The sequence below is a fragment of the Talpa occidentalis genome, unplaced genomic scaffold, assembly GCF_014898055.3.
Source record: "Talpa occidentalis isolate TD23 unplaced genomic scaffold, MPIMG_talOcc4v2.1 talOcc4.13, whole genome shotgun sequence".
NCBI lineage: Eukaryota > Metazoa > Chordata > Mammalia > Eulipotyphla > Talpidae > Talpa > Talpa occidentalis.
The window spans coordinates 52,646,931-52,671,557 of record NW_023601322.1 but is presented as its reverse complement, the minus strand read 5'-3'; the positions used below and the strand labels follow the sequence as shown (position 1 = coordinate 52,671,557).

The following is a 24,627-nucleotide window of genomic DNA, read 5'->3' as shown; positions in this document are numbered from 1 at the left end:
GTCAAAGTCCCTGCCCACCCATTCCAGTTTCCTTCTGGTCTATGAACATACTGGCTACGTTTCTACCTTTAGTGACTTCACATTGCCTGAAACCTCCACCTGTAATTCTCTTCCTGCTCATGTCCACATAGCTAATTCTCTCTTTCAAACCTTTGTTCATATCTTAGTCCATTGACCACTCCCTTTAGGCACCCAATAATCCTTATCATGTTCTTTTCCTAGCACTTTTCTCTTCTAAGGTATTATAAAATTGGTATAACTTAACGTCTTTTTATTTAATGCCTCCATTGTTCACTGGCATTTCCTAAGTCCTTGGAAAAGACCTGACACAAAATAACCACTAAGTCAAAAGCAACCTGTTTTAGAGTGGGGTTGCCCTGTAACAAAAGTGGGAATTTCATGGATATCTATGAGTGGAACTGTAAACCGGCACAAGTTTTTCTAAAGAGCACTGTGGTCATGGATAATAGTCTTTAAAATTCAGTGTTTAAAATTCAACAATTTCAATTCTAGGAATTTAGCTTAATAAATAATCTGTTAGGCATACAAAATGTATGCACAAATAAAGTTCACAGAATTAATATACAAAGAGTTAACATCTCTTATAGAAAGCAGTTACATTAGCATATTATCAAGAGAGAATTCACATCAGAAATTAAGTAATAAATGAACACTAAAGTTTCAATCCCACACTGAATTAAGCATTCAAACACAGAAAACTGGCAGGTCTTGTTTTTTAAGACTGCCCCTCTGTGTCTATGCAGAGGTCTCTCCTTTTTCTCTTGTCCTTAATAAACTTGAGATGTGCTAAGAACAAAGAAAAAAACACAAAACTAACATTTTGCATAGTATCAAAATCAAGGGCTAACAACTACCATTTAACATCAGGTTTTTGGCCTTCCAGACTTTTTTCTATGCTGTTATGCATGTGTGTAATTTTTTCACTTCTGAAATCAAAGATTAAAAATAATACTGCCAAACACTGGGGAGGCTCAAAGTGTTAGGGGGAAAGGATGCCCTGAGCTAATTCCACACAGGCTTTGTAGACTCCACACCCACTCCAGACCAAAGCCATCAAGACACTGGAAATGATAAATCCCATCATCACCAAAGGCTGGGACCTGAGGGCAGAGTTAAGCTGCCAGGTTTGGTATAAAATCAGGCACATGGGCCTTGGAGCCCTCTCTTGGCCTCCTGGCTCTTGGCTCTTGACCAGCTCTCAGTGTGCCACTGGGATTCCAGGTCGGCAGAATGGGTAGGACGCATTTAAGACTTTATCTCCCTCTTTTCTCCCTGAGTTATACATTTCCTCATTTCCCCTTCCCGTGTAAATAAACCTTTTATTAATCTTTTGCGTATGCCTGCGGTTGAGTATTAATAAGTCCCTTTTAAGTGTGCGGGTGAGGACCCACAGTCAGGCAACCTGTTTTATAGTGGGGTTGCCCTGTAACAAAAGAAGCTGGAATTTCATGGATATCAATGAGTGGAACTGTAAACTGGCACAAGTTTTTCTAAAGAGCACTGTGGTCATGGATAACAGTCTTTAAAATTCAGTGTTGAAAATTCAACAATTTCAATTCTAGGAATTTAGCACAAATAAAGTTCATTAAATAGAATTCCAATAATCTAAATGCCTAGCATGGTGTGGTCATTAACATGACACATATCTACAATAACTGTAATTGAAAAATGAGCACAATTTATTAACTTTTAAGGCATATAGTGTAACCCTGCTTTTATAAAAAAAATTTTACATATGTATGTGCAAACAAAACAGTATGGAAGACTAAAGATGTAACCAATTACAGTTAGGAGAATTACAGACCTTTATTGTCTTCCTTACAATTCTCTGCATTTTCTCCATTTGTCAATGAGCATTACTTTTAAAATCAGAAAAAAAATGTTTTGAAAGACTAGATATGTTGGGGATTAAAACGTTATTTTTAAATAATTCTTAAAGATTCTCAGAATTACGAGATAATCAGCAACACAATCACTTTATTTTCCACAGGATTATGACTGTTTTTAACACAGTGAAAATAAGATAAATGTATGAACTTACTCATCATCCTGGAAGCTAAGCTGTAACTTCTCTTTTGGTTCACGTTCAATCTGGCTGCTTGGCGATGACTCAGTTGGAACTGAAAACCTCCCATCTACTAAATAAGATGCCAGGACATCAGAATACCTATTGACAAAAATTTGCTTTGTTAATAATTATACACATGTAAAACTCCCCATGACATAGGGCTACATGATTTGCAAAACCAACCATAAACAGGGTCCTGGTATTCATTAATAACAATCATCCTACATGTATGGCACGGAAACCCGTGGCTGAGCACTGGGTTAACAAGAGCCACAGGAATCTGAAAGCCAAAGGGTATTTATGCAACAGGGTTGTGCCCAGGAAAAAGGGGAGGTTCAGGTTCCCTGCCTCACCCAAGGGAGGCTGGAGCTGAGGAGGGAGAAGAAGCTGGAGAGGAGACTAGAGAAGGAAGAAAGCAGGATGGAGAGCAAGGAGACCTGGAGGAGGCACATGGAGCATAGAGACATGCTTAGAAGTTGCTCTTGCTTCTTGATCCTGGAGTGGTTAAAATAGATGTGGGTGAGAGACCCTGTTGGGAGGTTGATAATGGCAGCTTTTATCTTGACTTTGATTTTACTCTTTTCTTCCCAGACTTGTCTGACTGTTTCTGACCCTTTTCTACGGTTTCCTGCTGGAAGTTGCTTTAGACTTGTGGCAGGGTTTTGAGCCTTGCTTTAGGCCAGTCCTGTTTGGGTGGACTTTTACCCACAAGGGGATGGTTAACTTTGGGTGCTTCATTTGAAAAGTATATTCTTTGTCTTTTCTGTATTGCACACTAATTATATTAAAGTTCCTTTCCATTAAAGGTCTCATATGTTTTGTCTTGATGTGGCAGAAGGCAGAACCTATTTAGAGCAGCCAGGTTTGGGGGTTCTGTGATGCCCCTCTCCCTGCCCTGTAACATTTAGACAGTAACCCAAGCCCTTCATTCCAAGGGCAAAGAGGAGGCTGTACAAATGTTTTGGCTGTGGGCCTCCTTGGTGGTGCAGGGGTTAAGTCTCAGGGCTATGAAGCCAGCCAACTCGGCATGAGTTCATTCCCCGGCCAGAGAGCTAACACACATGGAGTAGCAGACCTCTCCTGTCCCACCCGCTGCTCCCCTCAGCAGTGTATTTCAGTAGACCAACCTGTTCTACTCCCTACTCTGTCTCTGGTGAATCCTCTCAACCCCTGCACCTCTGGCCTACACCCCAGTTCTTGTATGTATAAAAAATTAAATCTTAAAAAAAAAAAAAGTTTAAGTTGATGAGTACTGGAAAGTTATTGAGACATTTAAGCAAAAGCAAATTGTAGACATTACACTAATGAATAAACTGCACACATAATATCTGCAGATATAACTCAAAGGCAGAACTAATACGAATCCAAAATGCCATGAACAGGAAAAACAATGAGCAGACCCAAAAGTCAATGCTGTACAATTCCACACTGACCCCCCCCAATCACTGATAAAGCAATGAAATAGGGAAAGAAATAGTATGCTTTATCTTTTTTTGTATTAATTTTATATATTTGACCAACTCCTCCAGATAAATCAAAAGCTCAAAGCTTGATTGCAAAATTTTACAAAAGTATCAATATTTTGCAGGCTTTATGAACCTTAAAAAAAAATCCTCTGTTCCAACAAATATTACCTGTTATCAGTGATGGATCTATTTCTAGCAAGTGTTGAAACAGCAACAGGCAAGCCAAGATTTGAAGAAAGAGTGACATTTTCCAAAGTTCCACTATTACCAAGTAATGAATTAGTTAAAAAGCTTGGAAATGACTCTTCAGCTATCCCTCGAAAATCTGCCATCTCACTGCAACAATAAAAGCACATTTACAATTCGAATTAAAATTTTCAAATGATTAAGAGTACAAATCTCACAAATCTTAAAAAATAGATAAATCTTAGGAAAGAATCATCTTTCTGAAATAGCATTAAGAGGTAAAGTAATTCTCAGAATACTTCGCTGCTTTATAACTGAGAACACAACATCAAATTATCTTATAATTGACATAATAATGAAAATACAACACAGTTTAACTTGTTGTGGCAAGCAATATGACTTATCTAGTAAGGAAAGCAAGAAGGAACAACATCGATGGCATACACAGATTATTTTGGAATGGACTTAAAAATAACCAGTTGGGAGCCTCCCTGGTGGTGCAAGGGGTTATTAAGACGCAACCTATGAAGCTCTCCGCAGCCTCTGCAGCAAGAGTTCTATCCCCTGGCCAGCCAGGGAGCAACCCACATGGCGCAGCAGACCTCTCCTGACTCGCCCTCTGCTCCCCTCAGCTGTGTATTTCGTTCGTCTGCCTGTTCTATTCCCCACTCTGTCTCTGGTGAATCCTCTAACTCCTCACACCTCTGGTCTGTAGCCCGGTTCTTGTATACATAAATAAATAAATCTTTTTTAAAAATAATAATATTGGGGGAAAAAAAAAAAAACAACAAACTATCAAAAACCTAGCCCCTGATTTCAGAGATTATAGTTAAGTATGGATGAGTAAATGGTTTAAAGAGTCCATTCAAAGAAAAATTTTAAGTATAATTGGCACATGAACAAGAAAAAAAATGATGAAAGTGGTACACAAATGACTAAGCTGGAAAACAGTGACACAAAATCCATACCTTTGATAGAGAACCGCAGCCCACAAGGCCATTGGTTCAACTTGCCCCTAATCACAGTGCTCAGGTTACTCAAACTCCAAAATATTTCAGAATGTTTATCATGTAAGGGCTGTGTGGACTTCAGTAAAGAAAATAGGAAGGATGAGAAAATAATTTAATTAAATAAAGGCTCACTAAATGAGAAAATTTAAAACCTCGCAGAATAAGCAGAACTTATATACTTATGAGGGGGTTTACAGATTACAAACACGAACAAAGAGGGAAGAGAATTAGGATTTATTGCATACCTACAACCTTAACTCATTCCCATTTTACAGATGAAGAAATAAAGTGAGAAACTAAATTAGCTAAATTTACCCAAGGTTGTACAATTGGTAGGATTTGAACTTAGATCTGACTTCAAAATCTACTATATGTGGGGTGGAAATAATAAGTGCTCTAAAGTATTTTGGCAATGGGTACACAAAATACCACAGTGAGCATTAACTATAGAGACAAATCCTAAAACCCTTGGATGATGTTTGAACTGTACTCTGCAACCAAAGGAGGGACTTATCCAATCAGCCTAGTTTAGAAAGAAAGAATATTTAAAGCCTTCAATATCTTTGTAGGCTATTCAAAGAACTACTGTAATTGGTAAGATGGATGACAATCAAGAACTGTATAAGGATTAACGATGCATTAAAGTATAGATTTTAGGTAGTATGGACTAAGTGAGTTATTCTTTAAAGTAGAAAGTTTTAAGCTAACTGGAGCTCTACAAAAGTTATTTGATTATTAATGAAGTACCATGCTCCCGTTATGAGTCCACTTCTCTACTTTGCACTTGATCATAACCCCTCACTGCTGCCACTATCATCACTCTAGGTATTAAGGCCCTCCTCTTTGAAGAGTCAAAACCTTTCTCTCTGTGCAATCATTCCCACCAACAAGATATTAGTTCTCCCACTTTTTTTTTTTTTTTTTAAGATTTATTTATTTACACAAGAACCACGGTACAGGCCAGATTCATGGGAGGGTGAGAGGATTCACCACAGACAAAGTGGGGAAAAGAACAGGCAGAGACGAAATACACTGCTGAGGGGAGCAGCGGGCGTGACAGGAGAGGTCTGCCACGCCATGTGGGACCCTCACCAGCCAGCCGGGATGGAACCCACGCTGCAGAGGCTGTGGGCAGCCTCACAGCATGGCGCTCAGCCGCCTGCGCCACCAGGGCAGGCCCAGTTCTTCCATCTAAGAAAAAAAAGCCTTCGTTTATCTCACACCCTGTTCTCCCCAGTCAGCAGCAACTTTTCCACAGAATACAAAAAGGAACCACTCACTACTGGTCATCCAGTTCTACTGTTCTCATTCCATGAACTCTCTCCAAGCTGGTTCTTCCACACCCTCAGCAAAACAAGGTTTGTCAACGTCACCAGTGTTCGCCCTTTTGCCAAACTCCAAGATCTTATACTCGATTTTCAGTTCTCATCTTCTTTAGCCTAACAGTATGGAATTCATATTCCTTCCCTGTAGAAGTATTTTTTTTCACTTGGTTTCTAAAACACAGTAGGATAGATTCTCCTCCAACTTCACTAGTTGTTTCTTTTCCTTCTCTTTGGCTGGTTTCTCATATCTCCTGAACTTCCAGAGTGAAGGTTCCAGGACTTGTTGTTCCCCTATCTTATCCATCTATTCCCTTCACAAGGTCATTGCTCTCAGTCTCAAAGTTTCAAATACCATATGAACTTACATATCCAGCCTGGATCTCTCTTTTGAACCTCATAGTCAATTGCTACTTGACATTTTCACTTATTTAACATGTGACTCTTTTGGTGGTTGGTAAGGTATGATAACATATGTTCACAGAGGTGTGAACCTATACCTTTAGAGTTCTGTAAACCAATGTTACCTCAATAAAAATAAAAATAAATCTAATCTTGATTTCTTTTAATTCCACACCCCTTAAAATTGGCCTGTTCTTTAGTTTTCCCCACCAGAAAAAAATAACTCCATTTTCTACTTACTTAGACCAAAACCTTAAGTCATTATTGACTTCTCTCTCGCGCGCTCTCTCCCTCTCTCTCTCACACACACGCACGCACGAGCACACACTATCCTAATGGCTATACAGCTACAATAAATTCTGCTATTTCTAACTACTTACATTGCTTCTATAGTGATCAAACCACCACCATCTCCTGCCTGGAAACTCGCTACAACAGCCTTCTTCGCCACACTTCCACTCTTCCTCCTTTAGTCTATTCCCAGACACTAAAGTTTACCATGTAAAATAAGTCAAATATTGTCAATCCTTAGCTCAAAACCATATACTAGTTTCTGTGTCATTCATTGTCCAAGGGACTGAAAGCCACCAAGGGACTGAATTACCTTCTACTATACTTCTCCCTCATTACATTTAGCATCCTAATCTGCCTGTTTCGTAGGCACCTACCCATAAGTCTTTTGTTCTTGCTCTTACTTCTACCCACTGTACTAATACCCCAAGTATCCTCACCACTTGCTCCTTCACTTCTCTCAAGATTCTGTGGTGGGCTTCCCCCGTGGCGCAGCGGGTAAGCGCTGGGTTGTGAAGCTGCCCGCAGCCTCTGCAGCGCCGGTTCGATCCCTGGCTGCTACCTGGCCACCAGAGGAGGGTCCCACATGGCGCGCAGACTTCTCCTGCCGCCCACTGCTCCCCTCAGCAGTGTACTTCGGTCCTTCTGCCTGCTCTGCTCCCCGCTCTGGCTCCAGTGAATTCTCTCACCCTCCTGCGCTTCTGACTGTACCCCCAGTGCTTGTATAAATAAATAAACAAATCTTAAAAAAAAAAAAAAAAAAGATTCTGTGGTAATGTACACTCCCCTGTCAGTTCTTACCTCATCAAACTATGTCTAACAAGGCACGCCAATCGCTATGCCTTGGTTGGTTTGTTTTGGTAGTACTGATCACTATCTAGTATGCAATGCCATTTCCATTATCTGTTGTTTCTTTCCATATTAGAATATAAGTGCCATAGGGCAGTGACTTAGGTTATTTGAACACTGAATTCCTACCTAAAGCAGTACTTTTGCAGAGTAGACCCTCAATAAATTTGCTGAATTATTTGAACACTGAATTCCTATCTAAAGCAGTACCTTTGCAGAGTAGACCCTCAATAAATTTGCTGAATGAGTGTTTTCAAATTATGTCAATACACAGCAAATTCATCACCAACTATCATAGAAGCACCCCCCCTCCAGAGTATACCCAAGCATTTCCCTCTCTTACATAATTCTATTTTCCGCTTTTTGAGTTCTAGAAACTTGTTCAAAACTCCTCAACAGAAGAAAAGAGGCAGCAGAACACCTGCTCCCATTCTTTATTTGTGCTTCCTGTCACCACCTTCTCATTACCCTTCAAAGTCAGGTATTTAAAAGAATCCAAAATTACTACTTAGACATCTTGACATTCCCTTCCTCTGTCTGCTCCTTATATGTTAAGGATACACAGGATTTTGAGCTCAGATCTTATACTATGCAATGAATAGCTTATACACTGGGGCTCTCAAACGTAAACTTCAAGAGCAAGTGCTGTCAGATAACAGGACTCCACATACTGAGATCAGTCCTGAAAATTAGAGGCACATTTGAAGTCAAAGTTAATAAAATCAATGATGCCAAACAAAACGCATCTACTGGAGGAGATCATTTTACAGGGCAAAACATAATCATTCTCTATCTTTCTGTCTCCACTACTGCCATCCTACCCAATTGAAAAGTCTCCTAGCCAGTTTCCAAGTTTCTATTCATGCCAATTTATAATTAATTCTCCAGGTATATACCTTTTACTGAAAGTTCAGTGAGCAATCTCATTGTCTAACCCACCTCAGGCTCACTCCCCAAATACAGGTTTTTCTGTTCCTTAGAACACCCAAATATCTAGCTCTAGAGATGCTCTCTAGAATATTCTTCTAGATGTTTGCACAGCTACTAGCTTTTTCTGGATATTCACCTCAGTTTAATTGTTAACTGTCTAAGAGAAGTGATCCTTAATCATTAAGTCAAATGTAACCTCACTGTTTATTGCAAACATGTTAATATTACTCTTCTAGCACTTGCCACTATTTGTCTTCATCCAATAAACAGATTTCTTCCTAAGAGCAGGAGTCACACCTATCTTTCCATCACTGTTTCTAACACAATGCCTAGCACTTAGTAGGTACTCAAATATTTGTGAAATGAATAAATGATTGACAACAGCCTCATCTTTGACTAATCCCTTTGTCAAATTTGCAAAAGACAGAGGGAACTGACTTTTCCAGGCCACAAAGTACAAATGAAGCAGGATTCATACCCAGGCAGGTATGGTTGTATTCTTTCCTCTGCACTAATGTCACTGACCTTCCTCATCTTCAAATCACTTTCAGCCACAACTTCTCTCCCTACCTCTAGACTATTTCCAAGTGGCTTTTTGACACCTTCCTTACTTGTGACTGCCTCTCAAGTAGTGCAAAATCAATGAATATAAAATCAAACACATCATTTTTCCTCTGTACACTCCTATTATCTTTAGTTTTGACCTATATAATTCCCTATTCTTTTGCTATTTAGGCCAGATACCTGGGAACATTTTGATCTCTCTTGATTTTATCAATTAGTTACAGAATTCTAACGCTTTTAATTCCAAATATACCTCAGGAGCTGAGACCCACTTCAATAATCCCAGTGATTACCACCCATTAATTTTTAATTTGAACTACAGTCTCCCCACATCTAGTCTTATAATCATTAGGTTCTTCAACAAATACACAAACCACATTAAAATATATGCTGCACTCTTTAAGGGTTACCTCTATTAAGCAGGAGACAAAACCAAGGAAAATCAGATACCAAGCAAGGATCATTCATGCAACAGTCATTATCAAACACAAAACATGAAAGGCTATTTGGTATTAGGACTGAAAAATAAAAAAGGCAGCTCCCCTCAGGGAACTGAGAATCCCTACCAATTATGATAGACAGTACTAAGTGCTCGGATATGACTCTGCTATGGATGGGACAGTAACATAACCCATGGAAAATCTCTCAAGACGTAATCTAATACCTACTCTCACTTGTTTCTGGAAAGGATTACACATGTTCTAAACTATCCATACACATACCACATTCCTATAACTTTCCTAGAAGGGAAAACTCCCTAACTTCCTTCTGTATTTCGGTACCTACACCTCCTTCATCACCTAAAGTGAAGACAATATGTTGTTTTTAACTTTAGTGTAAATATTTTAACGAAGTAGCCCTCTTTGGGCTTTCTCTTGCTATTTCCTTAAAACAGTAACTTCAAATTTGGTGTTTCAGTTTTCTTATAATTATTCCAGTTACATTTCTGGGTATATTAAATATCATTTACTGCCCTCCTTGAGTGGAGGTCTGCAAGTACAATTGAACACATTTAAAAGAATGTGCTGTGGGGGAAAAAAGTCAAAGTTCCCCAACTCTCTTGATTTTCACTCTTGGTATTTTAAGATAAACTTCAGAATAAGGTAGGTTTTTTAGTATGTAACTTTTCGATCTTACCGTAAACTTTGCCCACAAAACTGAAGTTCGGAGAAAAAGCTGATTTTGGAACGGTACAAACACCAGTTGAATAACCTCAAAATAGTGACAGCAAAATGCAATGCTATCATAAAAACAGCTGTCCTCCAAGCGACCGCGTCGAAAGGGGCTTCATGTCTCACCAAAAGTCTGAAATTAAAAGTAAGCAAAAGCAGAGCCATGTCAAACATGCTTATCTCATTTTGCATTCTGTTCATAAATAAGCCGATGCAAGGTTGTGGGAAAGGAGTAAATGTGAAAGGAGGCCTAGAAAAAACCAAAACCGAAGTTAGTGACATCGGGAAGTAACACTGTTCCCACAAGCCGACGCCCCGCACTCAGCTACTTTCCACCACCGGTCCGCTTCAGCCAGAAGGGAGGACACAACCCTGCACCTCACGGATGCGAACTGCGGCCCCACGAGCGCTCCGCAGCGAAAGCTCCGGGGCCAAGCACTCAAGAGGTGGCCCTCGAGCACTGAGGCCTCCGGAGCAGCGGCGCACCAGACGTGAGCCTGGACGCTCGCCGGTCTCCCGCCGGCGCGGCCGCCCCCACGGGCGCGCCATTAAGCCGGGCCAGGCTGGGTGCCGCGGCCCGCCCCCGGCCTGCGCCCGGCGCCCCGTCCGAGCCTTCGCCTCCCGCCGACCCCGCGCCAACCGCCACTGCCCCCACCGTCTCAGCAGCCGACACGCTGGGAGGGGACTCGCCCGCCTCCCACCGAACGGCACGCGAAGACCCAGCACGACTCTCGGCGTGGAAGCCCGCCAAGCCGCGGCCGGAACGCGGGGGGGGGGGGGGGGGAAGTTCGCCGACAGAGCGTCCGGCACCGCGACAGTGCGCATGCACGGCTTCTCCCGCGCAGCGCCCGGGCCCCTCCCCGCGCGGCGCGTCCCCGACCGCTCCAGCCCCGCCGAAGGGTCGGGTTCAGTCGACTTGGGATTGGACGGCGCGAAGGGGCGGGGCAGGCGGGAGCCCGGTGATTGGGAGCGGACGGCGCGGCCCCGGATTCGAAGCGAGAAAGCAGCCGGGGCCGGAGGCAGGGGTGGGGCACCGCGGGGCGCCGGGCTCCAGGCCGCGCACTGCCGCCGCCGCGCCGAGGACGCGCGGCCTCACTCTACCCGGGAACTCAAATCACGGTCACTCACCTTACACATGAAATCTTTCCGGTGAACAAATCACCCAATACGGAGCTCATTACCGTACCGTTCTGTCTTTACATGAGCAAAAAGATCTTTCCCCATCACCGTTTGGCAGGCGCCAAAATGTGAGGCGACTTTCCTCATGTTGCACGCTACTAAGAGACTTCAATTAGGAAAATCACTCCTACGAATACACATTTCCTAATAGTGCGCTACACCTAAATGTCTGACGGGGTAATATAGCTCTGGGGTGGGAAGGAGTGAAATGAAACATAATACACCCCGAGTAACTCACGTTTCTCCACCCTACTAAGGCCTCAACTCCTACCGCTGACAAGTGATCCGCACAAACCCTAAGTACTTCCATTCCACCTTTCACTTTATTGCAACATTTTCTCCCATAGGCTCAGGAGAGAGTACCTCTTATTCTAAAGATAACTCCTTAATTTGATTTACTCATCGGTTATTGAATGTTTAAGATGCACTAGGCATTTGGGGAAAAAATAAAAAACAGAATTTAATAGTCCCAACTTATTTTAGCCTGGTGGAGAGACTTGTTTATATGATGGTCACTTTCTATCACCTCCAAAATATGCTCAACTCTAGTTCCTGAATATGCTTTCCACTGGTTCCTTGCTCTCTGCCTTACAAAAAATAGAAACAAAAAACTCGTTTGTCCTATCACCTGAAAACCATCCTGTCTCTCCTTCCCTTAAACCGCCTCAAGTCACACCTTGTAATTCATTCCCTATTACCTGGCTAAGTCCTGAGCACTGTAACACGTGTTACAATTTATCAGGATTGGCCTCTGTTAAATTCAGTGATACCTCTGCATTTCTCTTTACATCTCTTTTTGAAGAGTTTAATTAAACTCATATTGTACCTTGAACCCTATTGTACCCTTGAATCCTCAAAGTGGAAAAAAATCTCAAAAATTTTCAAATTCTGAAAAAAAGTATCTGGAAAAAACCATGAACACTTAACTCCGTAAGTGAAAGGATGCTTTTGAGGAGTAATGAGTTAACCTTGTTTTACCAAGCATCTTAACTATCTACACCACTGTCTACATAGGGTGAACTGCTGGGATATGTTCATACTCCAGGTAGCCATTCACCCAAGTCAGGAAGTGTTCCTCCTCTTAAAAATCAAATGACCAAAAATCCTCTCCCCACAATACCCCGCAACTTGGTAGGATTCTAATGCCAAGGATTTATAATCCAAAGCATCTGTGAAAAGGAGAGCCTGATAGCAAACAAACTCTGCATAGACTTCAATCCTGGTTCTCATTTAGCTATACAATCATAGGCAAATACTTTAATAGCTTGAATCTGCCTGTTCCATCTGTAAGTAGGGATAATTAGAACACTTGACTCAGAGGTTTGTAGTGAGAATTAAATCAGTTAATCTACATAAGGTATCTAGAAAAGTAGTGGCACATAGAATCAATGAATATTAGCTACTACCTCTAACTTTACTTGCCAATTGAATGAAATGCCCAGTGAATTCTAAATCTCCTTAGATAGTAGAGCTTGCAGAAGTCCCATGCCCAAGGATGACTCTCAGGGAATTAGCAACTTACCCAGTTTATAATAATAAAAAAACATTAACAGCCAACTATAAATCAGAGACATTCTGCAGGGGAGGCGGGAGGGAGATCAAAACAGGGATGGGAGGAGCACAAGGGACTATGGTGATGGTGCAGTGGTGAATTGGTGGTGGGAATTCTATGGGGACTACACCTGAAAGAATGCAAACATTGTGCAAAATGAACAATGTAAAATATATATAAATAAATTATATATAAAATTAAAAATAAAATGAAGCAGATAATTATAAAAAAAGAAAAGATAGACATTGGGCCTCCCTGGTGGCACAGGGGTTAAAGTCTCAGTGCTATCAAGCTACTGCCAGCCACTGTGGCCTGAATTTGATCCCTGACCAGGGAGCTAACCCACATGGCAGACCTCTCCTGTCTGGCCCACTGCTCCTCTCAGCAGTGTATCTCAGTAGATTGCCTGTTCTGCTCCCCACTCTGTCTCTGATGAATTCTCTCATCCTCCACACCTCTGGACTACACCCCAGTTGAGTATGCATAAATAAAAATAAACCTTAAAAAAAAAAAAAAGGCATCTCCCATTATTCCTGCTCCCTTTTACCAATTGCTTTAAATGGTTAACTCTAGCCATCAATACCCAATGCCTCTATGTGACAAATTCTAATTCCAGATCTCCCACTAGTTCCCCAAATGAATCTTTCAATCAACCAATATAAACAGCCTGAACACACCCTGTCCTCTTTTCCCTGTGGGGCATCTCCTAAAAGTCCTATCATCCCTCCATTAGACCATTTCACCTGTTAAAATTCTCACATCCTTTCCAAATCCTGCCAGCTCAAACGAGTATTTTTGATGAGGAAAAAAAGCCAAAATGTTTAATGACATGTACTTCCTGTATAATTGGGAGACCCAGCAAAACTGAGCAACTCACAGAAATCACATTTATGCCTATACCATTTCAAGCTTTATTATGAAGCTGAACCTTGTTACTCCTTGTGAATTCTGTAATTTACCTTGTTCCACTAGAATGACTGCGTGCAGACTACCTATTTTTTAGATAGCCCTGAATGTTTAGCAGCATATCTGGCACATGCAAGATACTTAATATTCAATAAATGAAAATCTGTTTCAATTCATAAGCCCATTCTAACTTCTATGATTACTGAAAACACAAAAGACATGAATTTTAATTTTGAGCTTGATTCAGCCTTAAATTCAACCTCTTGCTTTGAACCTAAATACATCTACAAGTCTAAAACAAGTCCTTTACTGAATGAAAACTTGAGATTTGAAAAAGTTTTTCTCACATTGAAATACTAAAATGTTGACTTCACAGACCAAACATTTTAATTAAGACACAAATCTCAATTGTTCATTAAATGAACACAATGTATCAACTCTTTATCCTTTGCATATTAAGCTCTAAGAGTATGAAGCTATCACAGAAAAGTTATCTTTGAAAATTAGATTACAAATTACAATAGTTATAACAATCCTATCTTCTATGATTAACTAAAGATACAGATGAAGTGCTCTCACTCTAGCTGAATGTTAAATCTTTGACAATTCCTGAAAAAAATGAACCAGAGATTTTTACTAAGTTCCATAATTTTAATCATTTTGCCATAGTTATTATCAAATATATTCTGATTTCCAATTTTAAAAGTATCATTTTAGGGAATAATCTATTCTAATGTTGACTGAAAGTCAACATCTGCCAGTTCTAGATGTTTGTCTACATATTGACTGGCTTCCCTTTAAATAAATGTCATGCTTATGCCCCAATTTTTGACTATTTGGAATTTTTTAAAATTTTTTTTAGCAACAGGGTGTTTTAAGGAGATCAGCCAACTATCAAATACATTCTACTTTTATAAGGCAACAGATTCAAATCTTTTAAAATATATTTTATTAAACAACCTACTTGGAGAATTACAAATGCTTTCAGCAGTAATTCCTAGTAGTAAAAGGCAATTTCATTAAAAACAAACAAAAAGAACAGTCCACGTTATGTTTTGCTGCTTTGTACACAGGAATGATTTATTCTACTAGTCAGTGGCAACATTTACCTGCAAAATTAAAAAATTTCTTACCATGTCTCAAAGGCAGACATATGCTTTCACATTAACCTGTATGACAAACTGCAAGAAGAAGCTTAACACTATAACAGTTCAAAATAAAATTTACAGAACAGGCACTTTGAAGTTACTATGTGTAACTCTCACAGTTAATGTAACTTGAACAAATCTCATTTCATCAAAGGTTATCAACCAATGAAGTAAATGTTCCTTTGATGCAGAAGCACAAACACATTTAGGTTCCAAACACTGTGTTCTGATTGTAATACATGCAAGACAGAACCTAAATTAGAAAAATCTTCTGAAAGAAAAGGAAGAAAAACAAAAAGCAGCCAGGAATGAAAGCATTTACAAGCACTTGAATAAGGCCTTTAAGTGTTAAATCAGTGTTTTAAACCCCTTCATTCTCAGGTAAGGGATTAAGAGGCCGAGAGAGAGATCATCTGCGAGGGTGAGGATACTGGAGGTTGGCAGTGTCAGCATCGCAAGAGTGCTCTACCAGAGGAGGAGGAGGAGGAGGAGGAAGGAGCTGGGCATAACTGGACCATCTCGATCCAGCCCGTGGGGAATCCAGAGGGGGAAAGAAATACCTGAAACAATGAAGACAGAAACAACACACCAAAACAAAACAAAAACAGGGAAAAAAAAAAAAAAGAAAAGAAAAAACAGAAGAAAAAGAGAAAAGTAGTAAATACAAAGAGAACCAAAGAGGAGAAAACACATGCTGGAAAAAAAAAAAGCTTTAGTATTTTCATGCCAAAACTAACAGAACATAATAGCAAAAATCAAGACCCTCACTCAAATCAAGTTTGCTTAAGTGTAGAAACTTGAAAAAAATACAATCTGTTAAACTTAAAATGTTAAAAAAATTATTAGTGTGACTGTTACAAAGAAAGTGTTATAATTTAAAACATTTTATAATCTTTCAGGAACATATTTGATGCTATCCCATAAATATACACACCTAATAGGCTTTTTCTTTATTTTTAAGCAATGATTCATTTGTAGTAGCAGCAACAAGCACTTATTTTTTTAGTGCATACATGATACTGAGAACCAATTCAAATATACTTTCACATAGTATGGCTAGGCTATTACAACACACTTTTGAAGAAACACAATTTTTACACATACTTAGCTGTTTTTCTGCAAAAACCTTAGAATAGCTATAAAATTTGGTAAGTAAAAGGGCACAAATAATATGTCCTACTGTGATTCTGCCATCTTATAACTTACCCGTAATTCTTGTGCATTTTTGCAAACTTAAGAATTATAGCTCTGTCATCAAGGTCAGAGTCCTATGAACTAAATGAAGCAGCCAACTAAATAATGAAAATCCTGCGACATGGAATCAGCCATAAAGTTAACGTGCATGCACGATTTTAGCAAAATTTAACTCTTCTCGCATAATGTTTCCAAATTATGATCTGAAGGAAATCCTTAAAGCCATGGAATCACACCATAAAAATATACAAGCACATTTAGATAAATGTTTATCTCTTTAGTGAATAGTGAAATTTATAAATTGAAAACTTACAAAGGTTTTTTTTTCCCATTTTACTATCAAACTATAAATGAAGCAATACCAAATGTTTAATTTGGCTACAAACTGTACAGTCAAATCACTTTCATTTTTTACTAGTAAATGTCTCACTCCTTTACTAATATTTTTTAAAATATTACATAAGAAATGACAGTTATATTGAAATAACATGTATAAACCAATTCTACAAAAGGTAAACAAATTAGCACTCAAAACAATCTTTATGAAAAATATTTATTCAATCTTCAAATTAAAATTATAAAAATTCATCATTTTAGTTTACTATTTTAGAAAACAGAAGAAATAAGCCTGTATTCTCCAAATGGGATAAAGTAAAATTTCCCTCCTCCCAACTACTTATAAGGATGGTAACAGTCCTTTTAATTTTAAAATCCTTGTTACTTTCAGGAACATTTCAAAAAATTGTTTTGGTGACATTATCTCACAAAAAGCCTCTCAATTTCTATTTCAAAATTTTCAAATAGTGTCAATAAACTAGCTAGTACCAAAAATGATATACACTGTATTTTTAAAGGCCTTTTGGATTGCGTTTAGTAGTAAGCAGGCTGCTGGTGTATCTTGGGAGAGGTCAAACGGTGCTGGGGAAGGGGAAAAGGAGCTCGCTTTCCATTCCTGTGTGCATGCAACAAGCAGCAAAACAGCAAAGTTACTCCAGTTAGCTTGTACTCAGCTGTGCTTTCTGTTAAAGGACATAATACAAATGGAGAAGGGAAAATGCATCACAGATCTAACACACAGGTTATTGGCACAGTAAGAATACAAATCAAAACTTCAAAGCTCTTTACAAAATGTGTACTACAAACAGCAACCAAACATCAGGTTTTTAAAAATTAACTCTAGTCTACTTAGACACATGAAATCATTTTATCGTTTGATTATATTCTATGGTTACCTAAAATTGTTTTGATGTAAATACTTAAAACCTCAAAATCAAATAGGACTTCTTTATAAATATATAACAATATAAAAATAGATGAGGAAATTTTAAATACAATTTTCTTCTTTAAGATGACAACAGGGAAAACACAGGACAGCTGTTGTTAAAGCACTGCTTTGAAGTTTCCTGAATTGTATTCCAAATTATTCACAAAGGCATATTAAAAAATTTTAACTTACACACACACATTTGAAATTTGAATATGAAAACAAATGACTCTTTAGATCACATCAAACATTTTTTATTAGGATAAACAAGAATCTAAAATATGCTAAAAATTCTAAAAATCAGTAACTCATCTCCTCTTATAATCTCCATTAAAGTTTTAAAAGCACAAGCCAGACTATTTAATTCATTCTTGCCCTCTCTTCTACAAGATTTTTTGATGTATCTTATTTAAAATTTCAATATGAACTGATTCAAAGGACACACCACCAGTACTAAAACACTAATACTTATCTAGAACTAAAATCCTTAGTATTATCCCTTATGTTCTTTCTTCAATTAATTCAGAAGCAAAGCAAAATCTTAAAAGTTATAAACATGTCTGATGGACCACCACATTTCAGAATAAAATTTGGTTTGTTTAATGACTTTACCTGTAAATATTATGACCAAGCAAGCCAAACACTATCACTTTTAAAACATAATTCATAATTATGTGTAAATTTCTTCATTCAATCTTAAAATCCATTCTAGTAGGGCTACCAGAATGATATAAAAAGAAGGTAATTTCTAATTTTCTCACAAAACAGCCTACCTGCCAGCAGAAGATCCATTTAATGAATTTTGAAGATTTGGGGTATTTGAGCCTAGGGAAGGATTTGAGTTTCCCTGCTGAGAATTCCCATTGACAGGGCTCCCATTACCTTTCAAAATACCCGTACATTTCCAATTGTCCATATAATTTGCTGAAAGGAAAATGATCAAATACATTAGCATGATGAATACCTACAAATCTGTGTTCATGTCCTTAAACTACAATTTATAAAATGAGAAAGCGCTACATTTCTCAGAAAAAAAAAGTTCAAGATATTTTTAAAATAAAGAACATATAATTCAGCATTAATTAGTTTTGAAAATAAGAAAACTTAGTAATTTAAAAATCATAAAGCTTTGAGCAACTATTTCCCTTCAAGATAGAATTAACAGAGACAATTCTCTAAGCTAACATATTATCACATAATGAAGTTACTATCAAAATAATTTTTTTGTCTCCACTTTAATAAATTTAATTTACACATATATATCGGGTAATGGAGGTGCTTTCTTGGTTTCCCAATTATAAACCTAAGTAACTAATATCTTCAGAGATGGATATGGGTAACAAAATTTGGGGGGTTTGAGTGGCTTATCTGAGACAGCCTAATTTTTTAATGTGAAATTAACCATTGGAGAAAATGAGCCCAGAAAACCATAGTCAGAGAGCCACTTGGAGTAGAGCTGGGTGGTATTGTGTAAAGTCCAGAGGCAGGCAAGGGTAGAAAAGCCCTTGAAATCAAATTACACCTACAAAAAGGAAGTCTGCACAGGTTCAGCCATAGCCTAAAACTGAACCTGGGAGGTCTACAAGCCTAGCCAAACTGCATTTTTGGAAAAAAATAACTGTGCAGGGTAAACTGAGCTATAATTTTGGATCCTAAGTATGGGACATCACCCACTCCAGTTGGTGTGGAGGCTAGGGACACCTTGGCCCAGTAGATACATATTCTTGGGAAAGCACAGAGAATGCTATTGCAACCACAGTCAACTGACCAAGCTGAATTCTCTCTTAGCTTGGGATTTCTAAGAAACTTTTACAATTAGCGACCCCCCAATTTTTTTAACTTTCAGAAGTTGTAGTAAAGTGGGAAAGATACTGGATTTCCTCCTATTAAGGGCAGGTTGACTAAAGCATTATTTAATAAAATAAGGCATGGTTGTAGTCCTAGCCTGTGTGTGAAAAGCAGTCACACAAGTTACACATATAACAGTATCTTTTTACTAGAAGTACTGCGTATTTTTTCAAAATATGCAGCTTACATTTCTAAGTGAAAATTCTAAAGTAGCTAAATAAGCAATTTCTTCACTGAGATCTTACCTTTCCACAATCGTACACAGCCATCATCTCCTGAAGATGCAAGCACTGTTCCTGTTATATTCCAACTCACTCGCCACACCTGAGAATTATGATTATCAAACTGAGCCACTAAATGGATTTCAAATTTTGTTGGCCCACCAGAGGAAGTCAGTTCTTTCCTATTAACAACAACAAAAATTTCCTCAAGACTTTTGTTTGATATACACTTATATATGTGTGTGTGTATATGTATACATACAGACATAAATACTAAATTAAAAATTGCAAATGGTTTCACATATTTGCCTATTACTTTATAATAATGTGCATATCCATAAGTCTCGCTGCCCCTCCCACCATTAGCTCATTAAGAGCTGGGTCACTGTCACTTTCATCTTACTACCTGGCATGATCCTATCACAAAAATGATATTCAGTAACTAGAAACAAACAAAAAGTTGAGGAATAACCTCGGGCACTGGCAGAAAATTCTGGTGTTAAAGCCAATGAAGTGATCTCTAAACTTTATGCAGTACATCAAGAAGGAAATAAAAATTTTGGATTGGATATTGAGGCCGAAGTTCCTGCTGTAAGGGACATGTTGGAAGCAGGCATTCTAGATACTTATCTGGGGAAATACTGGGCTATCAAGCTGGCTACTAATGCTGCTGTCACTGTACTTAGAGTGGATCAGATCATTATGGCAAAAAGAGCCGGTGGGCCCAAACCTCCCAGTGGGAAGAAGGACTGGGATGATGACCAAAATGACTGAATGGCTTCATTTTTACTGTAGGTGAAGGCTGTGTTTGTAGTATTACTCTAGGAATTGCCTGATGTTTTCATATTCTCTTTAAATTAAGAAATGCTGTGTTTGTATCCTCGACTGGAAAAAATAAACATGTTGTTACTATCAAAAAAAAAAAATGTTGAGGAATAAAATGGATTATAATTTAAAAAGAGACAGTAGGAATGGAAAAATGAAAGAAAAAGAACTGAAACTCACAATTCAAAACGAAAGCTAAATAGGTTATTCACAAGTGTTTCAATGCTAATTTAATTTTTCCTAAGGAGACTGCCCCCTCTCATTTATTCAAACATCTTTAGAACAGTAATTATATACAGAACATTCAACTCTGTTAGTATCAGTCTAAATAAAACACAATTCAGAAAACAAAAATCTCTCATTACTCAATTCTCTATCTCCCAAACCATGCATTTATACATAATTTTATATACAGAATTCATTATAGCATCCACTCTTAAGATCAATTGCCTCGATATATTAGTCTACAAATGAAAATAATCAAGAGTTAAGAACACTACAAATTAATTACTACATACAAATGGTGTGGGATACTTACCTCACAGGCTTTAATGTAAAAATTCTCACATCTTTGGTTGCTATGGCTAGAATATGGAAAGACCTTCCCAAGTTTGGAGCAAATGCAATATCATGGACGGGATCTGTAACTGTCATAAGAGTTTCGGCTTTTGCGTATTTCCTAGTGAAGAAACGATTTACATCAAAAATTTCAGAAATAAAAACTTTAAAACTCTCATGTCAAGACATCTCAACTTTTTGAAACTTGCTCACAATTAAAATGTTTTCCTTAATGAAACAGTTGCTCAAGTTCTAAGCCCCTTAACCTGTATATGTGACCTAATTTGAAAAATGGTCTTTGCAGATTAAAAATCTCAGTACGAGAACATCCTAGATTTAGGCTACATCCTAAATCCAATATCCAGTATTGTTGTAAAAGACAGAAAAGAAGAAACAGAGACACAAGGAAGGCGGCCCTGTGAAGACAAAAGCAGAAATTGGAGTAATCTGTCACAAACCAAAACAAAGAACTGCTAGATCCATGAGAAGCTTGAAGAGATAAGGAAGGATTTCAGAAGAAGCACAGCCCTGACATGCTGATTTCAGGTTTCTGGCCTCCAGAGTTAATAAAATAAACTTCTGTTTTATTCAGCTACCACTTTGTGGTAATTTGCTACTGCAGATAGAAGAAACAGATACAAGCGCCCAGATTTCTTGTTGATTTTTAAAAATTTAGTTTAACAGGTTTTAAAAAAATAATTAGAGTAAGATTTTTTGTTGTTTTTTTTTTTTTGATGTTTTTAAAGATTTATTATTCATGCATATAAAAACCGGGGTACAAGATGTGCGGATGTGCCAGATGTGCGGTAGGGTGAGAGGATTCACCAGAGACAGAGCGGGGAACAGAACAGGCGGACTGACTGAAATACACTGCTGAGGGAAGCAGCAGGTGAGACAGAAGAGGTCAGCCACACCATGTGGGTATCTCCAGGGCCAGCCGGGATGGAACCCGCACTGCAGAGGCTGTGGACAGCTTCACAGCACTGCACTCAACCGCCTACACCACCAGGGAGGCCCCTAAATCATTTTTAAGAAAAGAAAAACTAGGGCCTCCCTGGTGGCACAGTGGGTTGAGCGCAGCACTGTGAAGCTGTCCACAGCCTCTGCAGTGCGGGTTTGATTCCTGGCAGGCCAGGGAGATTCCCACATGGCACGGCAGTCCTCTCCTGTCGTGCCCGCTGCTCCCCTCAGCAGTGTCTTCGGTCCATCTGCCTGGCCTGCTCCCCACTCTGTCTCTGGGTGAATCCTCTCACCTTCCCATGCCTCTGGCCTGTACCCCAGCTCTTGTATAAAAAAAAACTAAATTTCCTGAGTAATAAAATCGGTAACAATAAATTGAGTTTTTAGTGGTGATAAAAGGAAATACTTTAATCCTTAAAAAAGGGAGTTTAATTTATCCTTATGATTCTATTTCTATATCTGCAAATAGAGAAAAAGACAATGAAGGAGATGGCAGATCACAGAATGACTGTCAGGGACATAACAGTGTGTGATAAAGAAGTGGTTAGAGAGATGTCCCTATCTCACCTATCCACCAACCCTCCTCTGAAATATTGGTGTCCAGCATTCTCGACATAGTCTTTTAAACCCAACATCTTTCTAAAATACCTCCAATGCAGACATTTTACCTCATTCTCTTATTGACATTTTCTCATCTTACATCATCACTCTGAGATGTGTCTACCATATTCTTGCTTCAACTATTTGGTTCTGACTCCTATATTTGGCCTTAGTCATTTTATTTTGTTGATCTCGGATTCTTCATTTGTAAAATGGTATTAATGACAACTACCTTCACCCTTCATAAGGTGGTTGTTAGAATTCAAATTTCCTAATATATGTTAAAGTGTACATAAATGTATGAACTTGCATTACAATCATCAAGGCTAGGTCTGTTTTAATATTTCCATTCATCAATAGAAATAAAAAATATTCAATACTGGTTAACTGACAAATGCTTCCCGTATACTAACTGTTGTTAATACTTATAAAAATATAAGTATTAATAACTGGATGTTACATAGTCCTCTATCACACAAATCCTCCATGTAACATGTTTAATCTAGTAATATGTAAGAACCTTCACACAACTCTTACCTCAAAGAACCAGACCAAGAAATGCAAAAAGAGCCAATCTCCAGTCCTAAATCAATCCCATACTCACTCCCAAGCAAACATTGTTACCTACCCAATGTTACTTCCCCATCATTCTCGATAAAGAAATTGCTATCTAATACTCCTATAGCTAACACATGGGTTAAGTGACCCTACTCTGGTCAACAGGATCTCATGATAAGCCTACCAGAAATATTTTTCTCTCCCTAATATATAAAAAGACACCTTAAAGGAAAGGTGATTCATTATATCTGCATATGAAATCTGGAACTGCTCTTAAGATCCTAAAATCCTAAGGATGACAGCAAAAAAAAAACAAAAAAACAAAAAAAAAACAAAGAAAATACTGAAGTCCTGGATGTTATTATCACTGAGTAATCAAGTAATTTATCCCCAGAACTGCTGCATCTCCAGGTTCCTTGTTATACAGATTACATAGCCAATCAGTCCCTTATCTAGATTTATTCTATTAGCTAAGAGACTCAAAAACAACCTTGGATTATCTTTATCACTGGATTCTTTCAAGTATTCAGGTACTTTCTATCTGTATTTTCTTTCAGAACTGATAAGCTTTGTTTTAATCCTTTGCCCAAATCTTATTTCCTCTTATTCCTGTGACTTAGAAATGGGTAACCTTTTAAATTTTAGATTAAGGTCCCCACAGTCTTTCTGCTCAGTTGAGGTTGAGAAATGACAGTAATAACATGAAGGCTTCAGGAAGCCTCTTCAAGATATGCTATTAATGTGGTTCATAGTATCAATAAGTTAAGAGGCTATGAAGATCACAAAAAGTTCTAGAGAAAGGTTCCTATATTCTCAACTGTGTGAGTCAATACATTTAGTCACTAATGATATGTCTATTTAAATTGAAATTGATGAAAGTTTACAAACTCATTCCTCAGTACAGTAGCTGCATTTCAAGTTTCAAAAGCTTGTGAAACTAATGGCCGCTGCATTAAATGGTGCAGCTATAGACCATTTTCTATCATGGCACCAAGTTCTAATGGACACCAGCATTGTAGACACAGTATTTCTGAAGAAATAAAAAATCTGGGAAAGCAGAAGGCAGGTATAAGGAACGCTTAAAAACCCAAATAGTAACTTCCTAAATTGTAGAGCCAATGGGAAATATATTAGTTCTTCTGCAGTTTTTTCTCTTCTTTTTTTTTTGAAATTGAGGTGAAATTTGTTTACAACATTGAACGGGTTTTCGGTGTACTTCTCTTCTGCTTCTTGCCCTACCCAATATCTGACTACCAGACTTAAGAATTTTGGCTAGCACATGTGATGCCCACCTGAAAACCTACTAGGGGCTCTTTTCTCCCATAAGACTCTGAATACATCTAACACTGTACTTATGGTTCTCAGAGGGTTATAGATATCTCAAGGTGACTGAAATTAATTTTTTTTACACATGCTTCTATATTCATCCCAAATCTTCCATTTCTAGAGTTCTTTATCTCAAGAAATTACATACTAGCCAGAAACTGAAAATCATCTTCACAATTCCCTTCACCTCTCATAGTCAATCACCAG

The 24,627-nt window shown here is 38.3% G+C and overlaps 1 protein-coding gene across 13 annotated transcripts in view; it reads right to left on the bottom strand.

Moving 5' to 3' along the window:
* LOC119243219 (nucleoporin SEH1) overlaps nucleotides 1–24,627 on the bottom strand; it is a 145,196-nt gene that overhangs the window by 106,806 nt on the left and 13,763 nt on the right. For 10 of the 13 annotated variants that reach the window (XM_037508880.2, XM_037508881.2, XM_037508885.2 and 7 more), the window contains exons 6-11: nucleotides 20,957–21,097; nucleotides 19,618–19,775; nucleotides 18,298–18,448; nucleotides 10,247–10,414; nucleotides 3,724–3,891; nucleotides 2,063–2,188 (exon numbers count right to left, since the gene is read on the bottom strand). In XM_037508880.2, coding sequence (XP_037364777.1) covers nucleotides 2,063–2,188; nucleotides 3,724–3,891; nucleotides 10,247–10,414; nucleotides 18,298–18,448; nucleotides 19,618–19,775; nucleotides 20,957–21,097 — 912 coding nt within the window. Of the gene's footprint in view, nucleotides 1–2,062; nucleotides 2,189–3,723; nucleotides 3,892–10,246; nucleotides 10,415–10,936; nucleotides 11,044–14,966; nucleotides 17,280–18,297; nucleotides 18,449–19,617; nucleotides 19,776–20,956; nucleotides 21,098–24,627 lie in introns of those variants that run through there. The other 3 variants (XM_037508888.2, XM_037508893.1, XM_037508890.2) reach the window with 3 other exon arrangements.